Source organism: Symphalangus syndactylus, chromosome 7 (genome assembly GCF_028878055.3).
Source record: "Symphalangus syndactylus isolate Jambi chromosome 7, NHGRI_mSymSyn1-v2.1_pri, whole genome shotgun sequence".
Taxonomy (NCBI): domain Eukaryota; kingdom Metazoa; phylum Chordata; class Mammalia; order Primates; family Hylobatidae; genus Symphalangus; species Symphalangus syndactylus.
The window spans coordinates 46,120,232-46,135,132 of NC_072429.2; the positions used below are offsets into that span (position 1 = coordinate 46,120,232).

Below are 14,901 nucleotides of genomic sequence, written 5' to 3' on the forward strand. Positions count from 1 at the left end.
CCTGGAATAAATTATATTACAAAGGTATCACTAGAAATATTCAAGCATAAATGGAAGGTAGACAAAAATGAAATATTCGGATACATATTTGAGAAAAAGCGGTAAGAGAAAATATTATTCATAAAGCACAAAAGGAAAATGAAAATATAATAACCCACCTTCCTAGAGTGGTCCCCTCCAATAGATTGAGCTTCCCCGTCCACATCTACCATTGGGCACGGTGGAAGGCTGGGGCTGAAGGCCATGAGGTCCGTCTTGGGCAGGCCCTCCCCAGAACACACCCTCTGCTGCCTCTGCTGAGAGTAAGACCAGCTCCCCACCGCGCTAGAGCACACCAGCGTGGGCTTCACCGGCCCACATGCGCCCTCGATGGGCGCCTCCGAGCACCTCAGTGCAGTGTACAGCAGCAGCGTGAGCACCAGCAAGCTGGACACCGCGCAGATGGCGATGATCAGGTACACGTTGACATCCACCAGGGCCACCTCGGGCGCCACGCCCACTGAAGCCCGCGACGAGGCCTTGGGTGCCTGGCTGCCCTCCACAAGCGAAACAAGCACAGTGGCCGTGGCCGTCAGCGACGGCTCGCCATGGTCCTTCACCAGCACCAATAGGCGCTGGCGTGGCGAGTCAGCCTCATCCAGAGCGCGCGTCGTACTGATCTCGCCCGTGTACAGCCCCACGCGGAACGGGATGCGTGCGCCAACCGCCGCCGACTGCAATTCATACGACAGCCACGCGTTGTATCCAGAGTCAGCGTCCACTGCGCGCACCTTAGCCACCACGTGGCCCGCACCCACCGACCGCAGCACCAGCTCACTGACTGCACCGCCCGCGCTGCCAGCGGGAGACGCCGGCAGCGCGGGAGCATTGTCGTTCTCGTCCAGCACGAACACCTGCAGCGTCACGTTGCTGCCCAGAGGCGGCACGCCCGCATCGCGCGCGCTCACCTGGAACTGCAGCAGCTCCAGCTCCTCGTGGTCCAACGGCTGCAGCGCGTACACCTTGCCGCTCTCCGCGTGCACCGACACGTAGCTCGACAGCGAGCGCTCGCCCACCCGCCGCTCCACCAGCGAGTAGGACACCAGCGCGTTCTCCTGCGCGTCCGCGTCCCGCGCAGACACCGTGAAGATGTGGCAGCCTGGCGGGTTGTTCTCCTTCACGAACACCGTGTACTCGGACTGCGCGAACGCCGGCGCGTTGTCGTTCACGTCGGCCACCTCCACGGACACGCTGGCCGTGGCCCACAGCGGAGGCGAGCCCCCGTCCCGCGCGGTCACCACCAGCTCATAGGCCGACACCCTCTCGCGGTCCAGAGCGCTGTCCAGCACCAGCGAGTAGTAATTCTTGTAGGTGGACACCAGCTTGAACGGAACGTGAGGCGTCAGAGAGCAGGTGACCTGTCCGTTGACTCCTGAATCATGGTCAGAAACGCTGATCAGGGCAATGACGGTGCCCACCTGAGCATCTTCTTTCACCGGGAGAGACAGAGAAGTGACAATCACCTCAGGTGAATTATCATTTTCATCCAGTAGTTCCACTAGGACCGTGCAGTGACCAACCATAGGTGGGGTTCCCTTATCTGTAACATCTACATGAATTTCATAAGTGTTACTGTCCTCAAAGTCAATAGCATCATTTACTTTTATTTCTCCCGTCCTTTCGTTTATCCAAAATTTCCTTCTTATAGTGGGTGGGACCAAAGAGCTAAATGAATACATCATTTCCTTGTTTATTCCTTCATCCGAATCAGAAGCGTTGAGCCATATAACTAATGTTTGGTTCACTTGATTTTCATACATCTTAACTTCATAAACCGGTCTGTCAAAGACAGGGGCGTTATCATTGGCATCTAACACCAGGATCAGCAGAGAAACAGATCCGGTAAATTCAGGTTTGCCTCCATCAGTTGCTGTCAATAACAACTTTAGCTGAGGATTTTCTTCACGATCCAGCAGCTTCCTCAGAACAAGCACTGGGAATTTGTCTTTGTCTTTTTTGTTTATAATATCAAGAACAAAATACTCATTTGGACTGAGTTTGTAAGTAAGCAATGCGTTCTCTCCAACATCCGCATCAGATGCGCCTTCTAGTGGAAACCGAGAGTCAAGCAGTCTGGATTCAGGTATTGAGAGCTTTTGTTCTGTTACGGAGAACCTGGGCGGGTTATCGTTAATGTCCTTCACTTCCACGTCCACATGGAAAACCTGCAGCGGCCTGTCCACGATCACCTCCAGGTGGATGCTGCACTCCGCGCTGCGCCCGCACAGCTCCTCGCGGTCGATCCGAGAATTCACAAACAAAATGCCATTCTGCAGATTTACCTCCAGAAGTTCCCCGTGTGTTTTGGACGCCACCCGGAACAGGCGCGGCACCAGCTCCGCCAGCTCCAGCCCCAGGTCCTGCGCGATGTGGCCCACGAAGGTGCCGTGTCTGGCCTCCTCGTAGACGGAGTAGTGGAGCTGGCCCCTCCCCACCTCCCAGGCTGCGAGGAGAAGAAAGGAGAGCAGCAAACACTGGACCCCCAGGCAGCTACATCTGGAAACCATCTTATCCTTCTCTTGTTTTACAAATCGACGAATCAGCGGTCTAGAACGCACATACGATCTTACATTTTCTGTCCTATTTCTTATATCTATTTTTTATCGAAATGGCTGAGATCTCAGAATGAAGCTACTTCCTAGTCCTCGAGAAACTGGCTGATGCCTTTGTTCTAAAAAGCTATTTTGTGGACGACAGCGACATCCGGTGGCTTTAGGTGTAAGTACAATTCCATGAGTTCACAACTTTTTCATTTATATGTTAATTCTTTTTTTACGTATTTTTATGTCTGTGGACTTTCAAAGCCTCACATTACGTCTCTTTATAGTTAATAACAATAAATGTTGATCCCACGTGCAATGTTTTCTTAAATGTATACTCTCAGAGTAGTGATTTCTTCGCTAACCACATGATTATCAACAGCTGAATTTCAAAATGCCCTTAATATTTGCGTACTACTGAGTACACTAATATTTTATTAAATGACAAGTTTAGTTCCATTTAAGTTCTGACACTTAACTTACTTCTCTTTCTCATTATTTTGAGATTTAATAAAGTTTATTTGGACACTAATGTCAAGCATCAACTATCTGTGAGGTGTTTATAACTCCGAAGATCTAGGCATCACTAGAATTTAGAGATCATTAGCTTCAACATCAGATATTTCTCCATTTAGATTTCTATTATCCTACTCACTAGGCACATGACTTGGGAAAATCATTTAACCTCTCCCTCCCTCATGTTCCAATTTTATAACTTTGGCCTAATGGTAATATGGTGGTTGTGTGAATTATAATATAGTAAGTGCTTGCAATAGTACCTTAAGGAGAGTGAGTGCTTCATAAATGGAAACTATTCTCAGGCCTCAATTTGGCCACATTTGTTTTCATGAGCCTCAATACCAAATTTGGCTCATCAGGCAAAATTATTACCTATAGAATGCCTTAATTATTGCTACCGCACAGGCTGAGAGTGGTGGTTTCTGTATTTAAGAAAACAGAAAAGTACCGTTATAGAAAAATCCTTTATACAAGAAGTTTCGTTTTATAATATCTTACATAGGCAAAAAGAATCTTAATTATAATTCTGAATAAAATAATTAACAAATTTATTATTTCTGCTTTCAGAGACAAATGCTTTCAACCCTGTTTACGCCTTTCAAATGCCCAAAAGACACAGTTCTGAAATGTATCTAGTAATTCTATCAATGTCAATGAAGTTTTTCATCACTACTTTCAGTAAAAATATTTTTTCTCTCTCAAAGTTCTTGAAATCAAATATTCAGGAATGAAAATGTAATATATTTGTGCTGCTGAAAAAAACTTGGGTTTTCTATCTTTCCAAGAAAGGAAAACTTAATAACAGAAATATTGGTCTTTAATAAATTAACCTTTTAGCAAGGGTTAATTTATTTTATTTAATGATGTTTTGACTTTTCTAAAGAATATTTTTAAATGTATCAATAACTTTAAACTTTTTAATTAAAATCTGAATGACAGAGCAACAATATTTATGAATAAGAAAACTGACAGAAACGAGTGTCATTTAATCCATCAGTTTATATGTCCTACTAAATTGTTTCTATACTTCTCTACTCCTCTGGAATGCCTCTTGCATCAAAATTCATTCAAATTCTGATTTTAGAGATTACTTTTTTATAAACCCTGAATTAAAATGTAATGAGTTACGTATCAAAATGTCAACGTTTGTTTTAGCTATCTGGAGTGTAAAATAAGTTTGCCATTGATCAATCATCTCCACACACAACATAATAAAAACTAAACTCAATTTCTACTAATGTACATTTTATACCAAGTAATAACAAATATCCCAGTGTAGACATCCAATATTGAATAAAAAGTAGGGAGTAGTTAAACTACTCTTTCTTTTTTTTTTTTTTTTTTTTTTTGAGATAGAGTCTTGCTGTCACCCAGGCTGAAATGCAGTTGTGCTATCACAGTTCACTGCAGCCTCAATGTCCCAGGCTCAAGCGATTCTCTTGGCTCAGCCTCCTGAGCAGTTGGGACTACAGATGTGTGCCACCGTGCCCGGCTAATTTTTTTTTTTTTTGGCAGAGATGAGTCTCACTACATTGGTCTCAAACTGCTGGGCTCAAGGAAGGGACCCTCCCACCTTGGCCTCCCAAAATGTTGGGATTGCTGGTGTCAGGCCACCACATCTTTTTAAATTACAGAAACTTGCACTGTCAAGTATCAAATAGGGCTACGGATCTAAAATTTCGGTTGTATGAGAATCATCTCAGGTGTGCTTTAAAATGAAAATTTGCTCGTACTACCCATTTCAGAATTTCTGAGGTGGAGTCTTGAACCAGAACATTCAATGAGGACTTAGGTGCTGCTAATGCTAATGCATTAGCAGGTCTAAGGATAGGTTGACCATAGGCCCCAATTTGTCTGGAGCAGGCTCAATTTAGGTCTGTGATCTTGTATACTTATTTACAGCAGCCCCTTTGCTCTCAAAGTGTCTAAGATATTGGGTGACAACTTAGTTTTTCCTATATAGTAACTACAACTTGAAAAGAGGCATAGAAGGAGCTTCATTATTGTTTCATGATTCTGACTTGAATTGAGGAATGTTAACTACAGATGCATATAAGCAGAGCTATTAGGCAAAATAGGAAAGTGGCTCTTCTGCTCTCACCTCTGTTTTGAACTTGCCAGCCTGTTTTGAATTTTACCTTCTCTGGATCCCAGTGAGTTCATGTTTGCTAATGACCTCAAAAGATAAATTTATTACTAAGGTGTTCACAGCCCTTCTGAGAATTTGCATATGATGAGAGCTTATACTCTGAAAGAGAATAGAGATTAATATGAAGGACTAAATTACCAATCCCATCAACACAGCCATCAATAATAAAGAATACATTTTAGGCCAGGCGCGGTGGCTCACGCCTGTAATCCCAGCATTTTGGGAGGCTGAGGCGAGAAGATCACGAGTTCAGGAGATCGAGACCATCCTGGCTAACACGGTGAAACCCCGCCTCTACTAAAAATACAAAAAAAATTAGCCAGGCATGGTGGCGGGCGCCTGTAGTCCCAGCTACTCGGGAGTCTGAGGCAGGAGAATGGTGTGAACCCAGGAGAGGGAGCTTGGAGTGAGCCGAGATGGCACCACTGCACTCCAGCCTGGGCAACAGAGCGAGACTCTGACTCAAAAAAAAAAGAATACATTTTATGATTATTGATGACATAGTAAATGCTTAGTAAGTACTAGCTCTAAGGAGACTGGAGGACTTAGGGCAGGGGACAAATGACATCTGTAGCATCCCTCTATTCACGTCAAATAATCAGATACCTGGGTCCAAGTTTAAATGGCACATGAAACTTGAAAAATGTGCAAAGACAAAGATACTTCAAAGTATAAGACTATATTCAAGGTGAGTTGTGCTGATAGACAGACATAGATAGGTTTAATGACAGGAGCTCAGAGACCACTCAAGTTTTGAAAGAAAATGACAAAAAAAAAAAACAGGCTTCGCACAGTGGCTCACAGCTTTAATCCCAGCCCTTTGGGAGGCCGAGGTGGGAGCATCACAAGGTCAGGAGTTCGAGACCAGCCTGGCCAATGTGATGAAACCCCATCTCTACTAAAAATACAAAAATTAGCCAGGCACGGTGGCATGTGCCTGTAATCCCAGATACTCAGGAGGCTGAGGCAGGAGAATTGCTTGAACCCAGGAGGCAGAGGTTGCAGTGAGCCGAGATCACGCCACTGTACTCCAGCCTGGGTGACAGAAAAAGACTCCGTCTCAGAAAAATAAAAAGACAAACAACATGTAATATTGTAGCATATTCCAAACGTGTGTTTTAAGGGAAAATTTAAAAATTAAAAGATTTTGTTTTAAATAAACGTTACTGGCATTTTCATAGTTATTATTGTGGCTCTATTCTCAAGGCCATTCTGATCTTTCTCCACTGAGTTTTTAATTAAGTCATACCTTGTAAAATATCTGACACAATATTAAATAAAATAGCTGAAAGAGAAAGAAAAATATAAACCACATAACAAAAACTCAATAAGCGAAATTTTTAAAACTATAAATTAGAAAACAAACAAATAGCTTGCACTAAAGGTAGAGTGTGGAAAATCACCACTTTGAAAGTCACATACTACAATTCAGGAAATATAACATGTAGTGACATTAAAGAGGCAAATCTCATATCCAGATTTCTGCCTTGTGTTATGTATGAGCTGAGAGGAGAAAAAGAGATTTTTAAAAAACAGATTTCTGTCTTATGGATTACTGACAGAACAAGTGAATTCTCACCTAAATTTGTAAGGGTAATGTTTTAAGTTACAGACTTTGAATTTCAAAAGAACTCAAAGTTTGGAATCTTTACATGGCTGATCATTGTATCACTGCATGGAGAAAATTTCAATTAAAAGGAGAATGTCTTCTTGAAGAAAGAAAACACTTGTTTAAAAAGCATTTTCTCCAATTTCTGTAAACTGAATTTCAAAAAATGTTCTAAGTATAGACAAAATTTCAGTCAACATTTCCTGAATTATCGACATTGTCAGGCATTTTAAAACGTATTTTATATAAGTTGAAATGAAGGCTGTGTTTATAACATTTATTGACATAATTTGATTCCTAAAGTGGAGCAACTGTTTTCTAAAGTTTAGGGGAAGTTTCTTGTTAAAATAATAGATACTGAGGTTGCTGAACAATCAGATGTTCACACAGTCTCCATCCAGAGAAATGTAGAGAACTATAAACTTAACAAGGTAACAATTGCTATATATTTTTGCTTGGGTTTCTTATAAACAATACGAGTAGACTAAAATACTATGCATCATTTAGAAATAAATAAATGATAGTGATGTTAATGTTTAATGAATGACTAACAACTAAATTGGTTTTCAAGTGTTATGGCAGCATAGCATCAGAAATTCAATGTCACTTTAATCACAAATCTAAATAAAATCGATTCAGCGCCCAAAAAATATCTATTTAATATACGGTTTATAATTCTCACTAGACGTCAAGACAAAGTCGGCTCCAATGTTAAGGGGTTCACTTTATAAGAAAAAAAATCTGCTGGATTTCTAGAAAAATGAATAAAACTATTTGAACGGCCCCTGGGAGTAATCGAAAATATCTTTCAAGAAAAAATAAATAATTATACAATAAAATGCTAGAAAAACCCACCTTCCCAGATGAATCTGAAGAAGCAGAGGGTTCTCCCGTTCGCTCTGTAGATCCAGCACAAGGAGAAAGGCCCGGGCTGAAGGCCATGAGGTCGGTCTTCTGCGGACCCTCGCCAGAGCACACCCTCTGCCTCCTCTGCTGCGAGTACGACCAACTCCCCACCGCGCTAGAACACACCAGCGTAGGCTTGCCCGGCGGGCACTCGCCCTCGGTGGGCATCGCCGAGCACCGCAGTGCGGTGTACAGCAGCAGCGTGAGAACCAACAGGCTAGACACCGCGCAGATGGCGATGATCAGGTACACGTTGACATCCACCAGCGTCACCTCGGGGCCAGTGGCACCCATTGACGCCCGCGACGATGCCTTTGGCGCCTGGCCGCTCTCCACCAGCGACACCAGCACAGTGGCCGTGGCCGTCAGCGCGGGCTCCCCGTGGTCTTTCACCAGCACCAGTAGGCGCTGGCGCGGTGCGTCCGTCTCATCTAGGGCTCGTGTCGTGCTGATTTCGCCCGTGTACAGCCCCACGCGGAACGGGATGCGCGCGCTGGCCGTTTCTGGCTGCAGCTCGTATGAAAGCCACGCGTTGTAGCCCGAGTCGGCGTCCACTGCGCGCACCTTCCCCACCACCACGCCGGCGCCCACCGACCGCAGCACCAGCTCGCTCGCTGCGCCGTTAGTGCCCCTCATCCGAGGTGCCAGCAGCGCCGGCGCATTGTCGTTCTCGTCCAGCACGAACACCTGCAGCGTCACGTTGCTGCCCAGGGGCGGCACGCCCGCGTCGCGCGCACTCACCTGGAACTGTAGCAGCTCCAGCTCCTCGTGGTCCAACGGCTGCAGCGCGTACACCTTGCCGCTCTCCGCGTGCACCGACACGTAGCTCGACAGCGCGCGCTCGCCCACCCGCCGCTCCACCAGCGAGTAGGACACCAGCGCGTTGTCCTGCGCGTCCGCGTCCCGCGCAGACACCGTGAAGATGTGGCAGCCCGGCGGGTTGTTCTCCTTCACGAACACCGTGTACTCGGGCTGCGCGAACGCTGGTGCGTTGTCGTTCACGTCGGCCACCTCCACAGACACTCTGGCCGTGGCCCACAGCGAAGGCGAGCCCCCGTCCCGCGCGGTCACCACCAGCTCATAGGCCGACACACTCTCGCGGTCCAGGGCGCTGTCCAGCACCAACGAGTAGTAATTCCTGTAGGTGGATACCAGCTTGAAGGGAACGTGGGGCTTCAGGGAGCAGGTAACCTGTCCGTTGGCATCAGCGTCTAGGTCAGTCACACTAATCAGGGCAATGACTGTCCCCAGTTGTGCGTCTTCTTTTACAGGAAGCGAGAGCGTTTTGATAGTCAACTGTGGAGCATTGTCATTTACATCCACAACTTCCACAAGAACTGTACAATGACCAGCCAGGGGTGGGAAGCCTTTATCGACAGCCTCTACTGGGATCTTGTGTGCTCTACTTTCTTCAAAATCCATATGTCCTATCACTGTGATTGCCCCACTTATGGGGTCCATGTGGAACTTGGATTTTACATCTGGAGAAACATCACTGGAGAAGGAGTAAATAATATCCCCATTCAAGCCTTCGTCTAAATCTGAGGCATTGGGGTGAATCACCAGCGTTCCGATAGAAACGTTTTCTGGTAATTTCACCGTATACAGGGTTCTGTCGAACACTGGGGCATTGTCATTTATGTCCAGTACTGTGATGAGTAACTGAACGGTGCCAGTCAGTTCAGGTTTGCCTCCATCGGTGGCCGTGAGCAATAAATGAAGCTCCGGAGTTTCTTCTCTGTCTAAAAGTTTCCGCAATACAAGTCCAAGAGGTTTTACCTGCTGGTTGCTGGTTGGCACGTCCAGGGAGAAATACTCATTGGGGCTCAGTCTGTAAATGAGCAGGGCGTTCTCCCCGATATCTGCATCGGACGCGCCCTCTAGTGGAAACCGAGAGTCAAGCGGCCTGGATTCCGCGATGAACAGATTCTTTTGTGTCGCTGGGAACACAGGAGGGTTGTCGTTAATGTCCTTCACCTCCACGTCCACATGGAAAACCTGCAGCGGCTTGTCCACGATCACCTCCAGGTGGATGCTGCACTCCGCACTCCGCCCGCACAGCTTCTCGCGATCGATCCGAGAATTCACAAACAAAACGCCATTCTGCAGATTTACCTCCAGAAGGTCCCCGCGGCCTTTGGAATCCAACTGGAACAGGCGCGGCACCAGCTCCGCCAGCTCCAGCCCCAGGTCCTGCGCAATGCGGCCCACGAAGGTGCCGTGTTTGGCTTCCTCCCGGACGGAGTAGTGGAGCTGGCCGCTGCCCACCATCCACATCGCGAGGATCAGAAGCGAGAGCAGTAGAGGCTTACCCTCTGGATCTCCTCGACTTGAATATAACATTTCAAATACTCGGGCTTCTACTAATTAGTGAAAATTGCCTCCAAATTAAGAGAAATCATCTGATTTCATCAGTTCCATTCTGCTGTGTTCGCCATTGTTCAGCACAGACAGAGTGAAAAAGAATTGAGCCTCTTTCCCATGGGAAAAGGGCTGTATTTGTCTGGATTCAGAGAGAACATCGCGGCAAAGAGTGACATCACGTGGCCCAAAGTGTAAGTACATATTTCATGAATAAAAATTTCACAATTATTCTGCAAAACTTATTTCATTTTCTTAATTTTTTCTTAAGTAATCATTATTGAAACAGAAGATCCCATTTCTCTTGCTGGAGCCTTCTTAGCAGACTGACTGACTCTAAAAGTTTTGTATGACCTTGATTGTGGTTTTCTTATCCCTGAGAAAACTCTCCACTTAAGTTTTAAATAACGACAGAAATGAAGTAATTATGTAACGACAAAAATGAAGTAATTTTAATTAAATCTCAATTAAAATGATTCCATTGAGCAATCACGAATTTTAAATTACAAAATTCTTTTGTTCTGGAATTCAGAATCTCCCATATGGCTCGAAATATGATTCTAGTGCAAGAGAAATCCAGGAGTTGCAATCTCTAGTGAATATAGCCCAGAAATCTACTGATGAAAAAGAAACTTAGTCATGTCTGGAAAAAGGAATCAGCAAAAAGGAGCAACCAACTGAGGTAGTTTTCCTGAGTAATTCTATGAATTGAAAAGGTATAAAATATTGCAAGAAAAGCGAGAATTGACTTTAAGGTCTTGCGTTGCATGGGGAGAAAACATATTTTTCTGTTTTGCAGCATTTATACAATGTTTCCAGAAATGTGTTGTTTTGATTCTTTCCAAGCTTTATAATCTATGAATAATCTCTTCTTCATAATCTCCAATATAGTTTGTGTAATGTTATTACAATATGTTTTAATTTCATTATTGCTCATCCTTAGTACTCAGGGCAATTTCTGGTTTTAAAGCTATGCTTGAGATTCTTTTCCTCAGTTCTACAAAGTTCTGTTGTGAGTTTTACTATCTTATTCCAAAGTGCAAGTCGATTAATTAAATCTAATTTTAGTGTATCTCAAGTCTAAAAGCAAAACCGTGACTGTTTATTGTGCCATTAATGTTTTTGCATATTTATATTTTATTTCGTATTTCTACTGATAACAGCCTAAGAGGTGCATTTAACAATTGCTTCTGTCCTTGATTATTGCAGGAGCTTCTGAGTTTGTCTTCCCGTTCAACCTTCTTTCAAAACTCATGATTTATTTTGCTCAAGGTAGCTTGATAGCTCCCAATTAATTCTAAAGAGTGGCCAAATTCCTTAATCACTCACGGCCATTTAGTTTATTACTCAGAAATCATGAGATCTTCTTACATTGGTTTTCCTGCTTTCATTCTCTGCAGACTGTGTGTTTTAACCAAAGTGGACTTTTCTACTTGTCATATTGATGCTTTCTGTGTCTCCAATATTCCGTACGTCTTCTCTTTCCAAGAAATGTCTATCATTCTCAATATTCTCCCAGGGGGGAACTTACTTATTTTAAAGCCACTGAAACACACCATGCCCCTTCAAGTATTTCTTCAAAAATTCAAATAGGAAATGATTGTCTTTCAACTTCAACCTCACTCTGATTTACCTCTTTTGTACCTGTTACATTATCTTGCCTTGCATTGTGTGACTCATATTCTTTATTTGAACTCAAATTTTAAAACCAGAGGCTGGGTCTCAGTAATAATTCCTGACATGATGATATGCAGTTAGAGATCTGTAAAGGTCCTATTTAATGTTTAATGAAGACTGGTTATTACAATCTTCTCTACTTGCTAAGAAAGCATTTTAGGCTGGGCGCGGTGTCTCATGCCTGTAATCCCAGCACTTTAGGAGGCCGAAGTGGGTGTATCACGAGGTCAGGAGATCGAGACCATCCTAGCTAACACGGTGAAACCCCGTCTCTACTAAAAATACAAAAAATTAGCCGGGCATGGTGGCATGCACCTGTAATCCCAGCTACTCGGGAGGCTGAGGAAGGAGAATCATTTGAACCCGGGAGGCAGAGGTTGCAGTGAGCCAAGATCGCGCCACTGCATTCCAGCCTGGGCTACGGAGCGAGACTCCGTCTCAAAAAAAGAAAGAAAGAAGGAAAGATAAGAAAGAAAGAAAGAAAGAAAGAAAGAAAGAAAGAAAGAAAGAAAGAAAGAAAGAAAGAGAAAGAAAAGAAAGCACTTTAAAAGGCTATTCTACAACACTCTACATAAATGGTTTACTTAATTCATAGAACTACAACATAAATTGACTTTAAATCATCATCAAAACATTATTGTATACTTCTTTTTAAGAAAAATACTATTAATGGAAAGAAACATACAAAGATCTCAAACACCTACTCAGCCATCTGCAGGATCTCAGGCAACTTTTAAATACGGGAAACATAAAACTATCAAATTAAGATAGTCTACACATTCCTTGGAAGGACTTTAACCTTTCCAAAAAATTTTTTCCCACATGGGTGATGTTAACTTGACTTTCCTAAACTCGTAATAACTTTTAGATTTTTTTCATTCCACCACATAACATTCAAAATATTGAAACATCCTAGGTTAATCTAAAAAATGACTTTACAGAAGATAATTTTACATAAAAATAAGATTAATATGGAAGGCCATAACGACTTTCTGACATTTTAGGTTTCCTTTTTGCAATCACTAACTTCTTTTCTCTTAAGAATGGTAATAACTAAATTTTATTATGTACCTATCACTTGCCAGACTTTATTATTAATAATTTATAACTATTAACTTACTTGATACAAAAAAATCTATACAGTAGAATTCACATTTGTCATGCAAACATATAATGCCAAGGAACTGAATAACAAATCCTTTACCAATGGCTACACATACAAAAATTGATAAAGGGAGGACTTGATTTAGAGAGCTTCAGAATCCACAATACTTAATAACTAACTTCTGACACATTTCAATCCCAGAAATGCTTAATAGCTAAAAGCATCACCATAATTAGAATAGTGAAAAGTATTAATGTACAAGAAATAGGTTTAAACTTTCCCACTGTGAAAGCACAACCCCAAATTCAAATATCAGAGAGTTGAAGAAACACAGAACTAAAATGACTTCAATGATAAGTTGCCAAATACAATGCTAGGTGGTGGAAAGAATCCTCCTATTTATGATATTTTGTAAAAGTCAATTAAATGTTTAGGAAAATTCAGCAATTAAAGTAATACCTGAGAACCAGGTAGACATAGACAGGATAGGAAATATTACTTTCACAAAGGAAAAACTCCACATATTATTCAAACAGGATAACAAAGATAAGCATATTTTTTAAAGTCCTTAAAGGACTAAAATGAAAACAATTCGCTTTTACATAACGTGTTCTAATAGTCAAATAAAACGCTAAACATGGACAGGCATTAAGAGAACTGTAAAATCAACTACAAAATAATTCTGCTTTGAGGTTACCTTCAGTTGGACAAGGGGGATAAAATATGCCCATAAATGATTACATTATTGGTTCATAAGTGATTAAAAGATTTAAAACAATACTAATAACAAACTAAGAATTCAGAGTCCCAGAAATCCTTTATTCCCTTCCATCAAGTTCTACCTGTCCCTCCAAAGCAATATGCGCAAAGTCTAATGGGTATTTAATATCCAGGCAGGTCGAACAGTCACAAGAAGCAAAGGTGTAAAAAGACAGGAAGAAAGAAAAGAAAGAAAATGTTGAAAGACACCAAAATAAAGTATCTTGGATTTTTCAAAGATTTATCCCATAATGCTAAATATTTTTACATGAACTAATGGGCCATGATAATCCCAAATATTCTGTATAATAAGGATTTATAAATTATATGTGTGGTTTGCAAAAACGAAATTACCTTGTATAGTTTTTCTGATGAAAACATTTTTCTAAGTCATATATTAAATATCACTTTAATGTGGAATATTATTGAAAATATTCCAACTCATGAACAAAGGGTTGAATGATTAGAGTTTAGAAGATACTTGCAAGAATAATCATTTTCTAAACATAGAGGCTCAAAAAATATTAAGTTAGCGGCAATACAACTGTAAAAATCATGTAGAATAAAAAACATGTCTCCGAATAGTAAAATGGTCTAAATAATGAATTAAAAGAAGGATTACAAATCTCTTCCCTCTTGACTTTACTTTTTAACTAGTTTATAATAAAATTGGGAATATGAAAACTATCAAATTTTGAAAAACACTATCATTCTGTATTTTATCACTACACTGCTTAAGACGGCAATGGTGAAACACCAAAGATATTTGTGACTACCAGACACTAAAAAGTCAGATAAGATGAATAAACTGAGATCTTAAAGTGAATAAAAGTAAATATAAGGACAACATATTTAAAACATGCATTCCAAAGTACAGCATATGGAGTAAGATTAAGAGTTCAGTGCCTAAGGACAAAAGAATAAACGCTTTGGGGGAATAAATTCACCAAAGATCGAAATGCCCTGAACGTCCTTAGAGTATTGTTCAGAGAAGACGGCTGTAAGGCAGGCCAAAATAAATATTCAGTAAAAAAAGGATATCATCCAACCATAACTTGAGTTTCAAGATAGACCCAACTTGTGGAGAGTGATTAATACTGTATTATGCCACTGAGAAAATTCAATTAATTATAAAAGTTTCTAAAAACTAAAACGTTTAAATTTTCACTCTAAAATACGGTGAAAAAACAAATCTGAAACACTTTTAAAGTAACTACAATTTCCACAAATAGAATTT

The 14,901-nt window shown here is 41.9% G+C and overlaps 1 protein-coding gene across 12 annotated transcripts in view; it reads right to left on the bottom strand.

The window, feature by feature from the left end:
- The window catches only part of LOC129486279 (protocadherin alpha-C2), a 223,610-nt gene that overhangs the window by 155,575 nt on the left and 53,134 nt on the right, over positions 1-14,901 (bottom strand). Inside the window, exon 1 of one of the 12 annotated variants that reach the window (XM_055285943.2) lies at positions 7,712-10,266. The exons of 9 other annotated variants lie outside the window; for them this stretch is intronic. In XM_055285943.2, coding sequence (XP_055141918.1) covers positions 7,712-10,105 — 2,394 coding nt within the window. In that variant the 5' untranslated portion in view covers positions 10,106-10,266. Of the gene's footprint in view, positions 1-158; positions 2,891-7,711; positions 10,267-12,278; positions 13,777-14,901 lie in introns of those variants that run through there. 2 more of the 12 variants (XM_055285948.2, XM_055285957.2) reach the window with 2 other exon arrangements.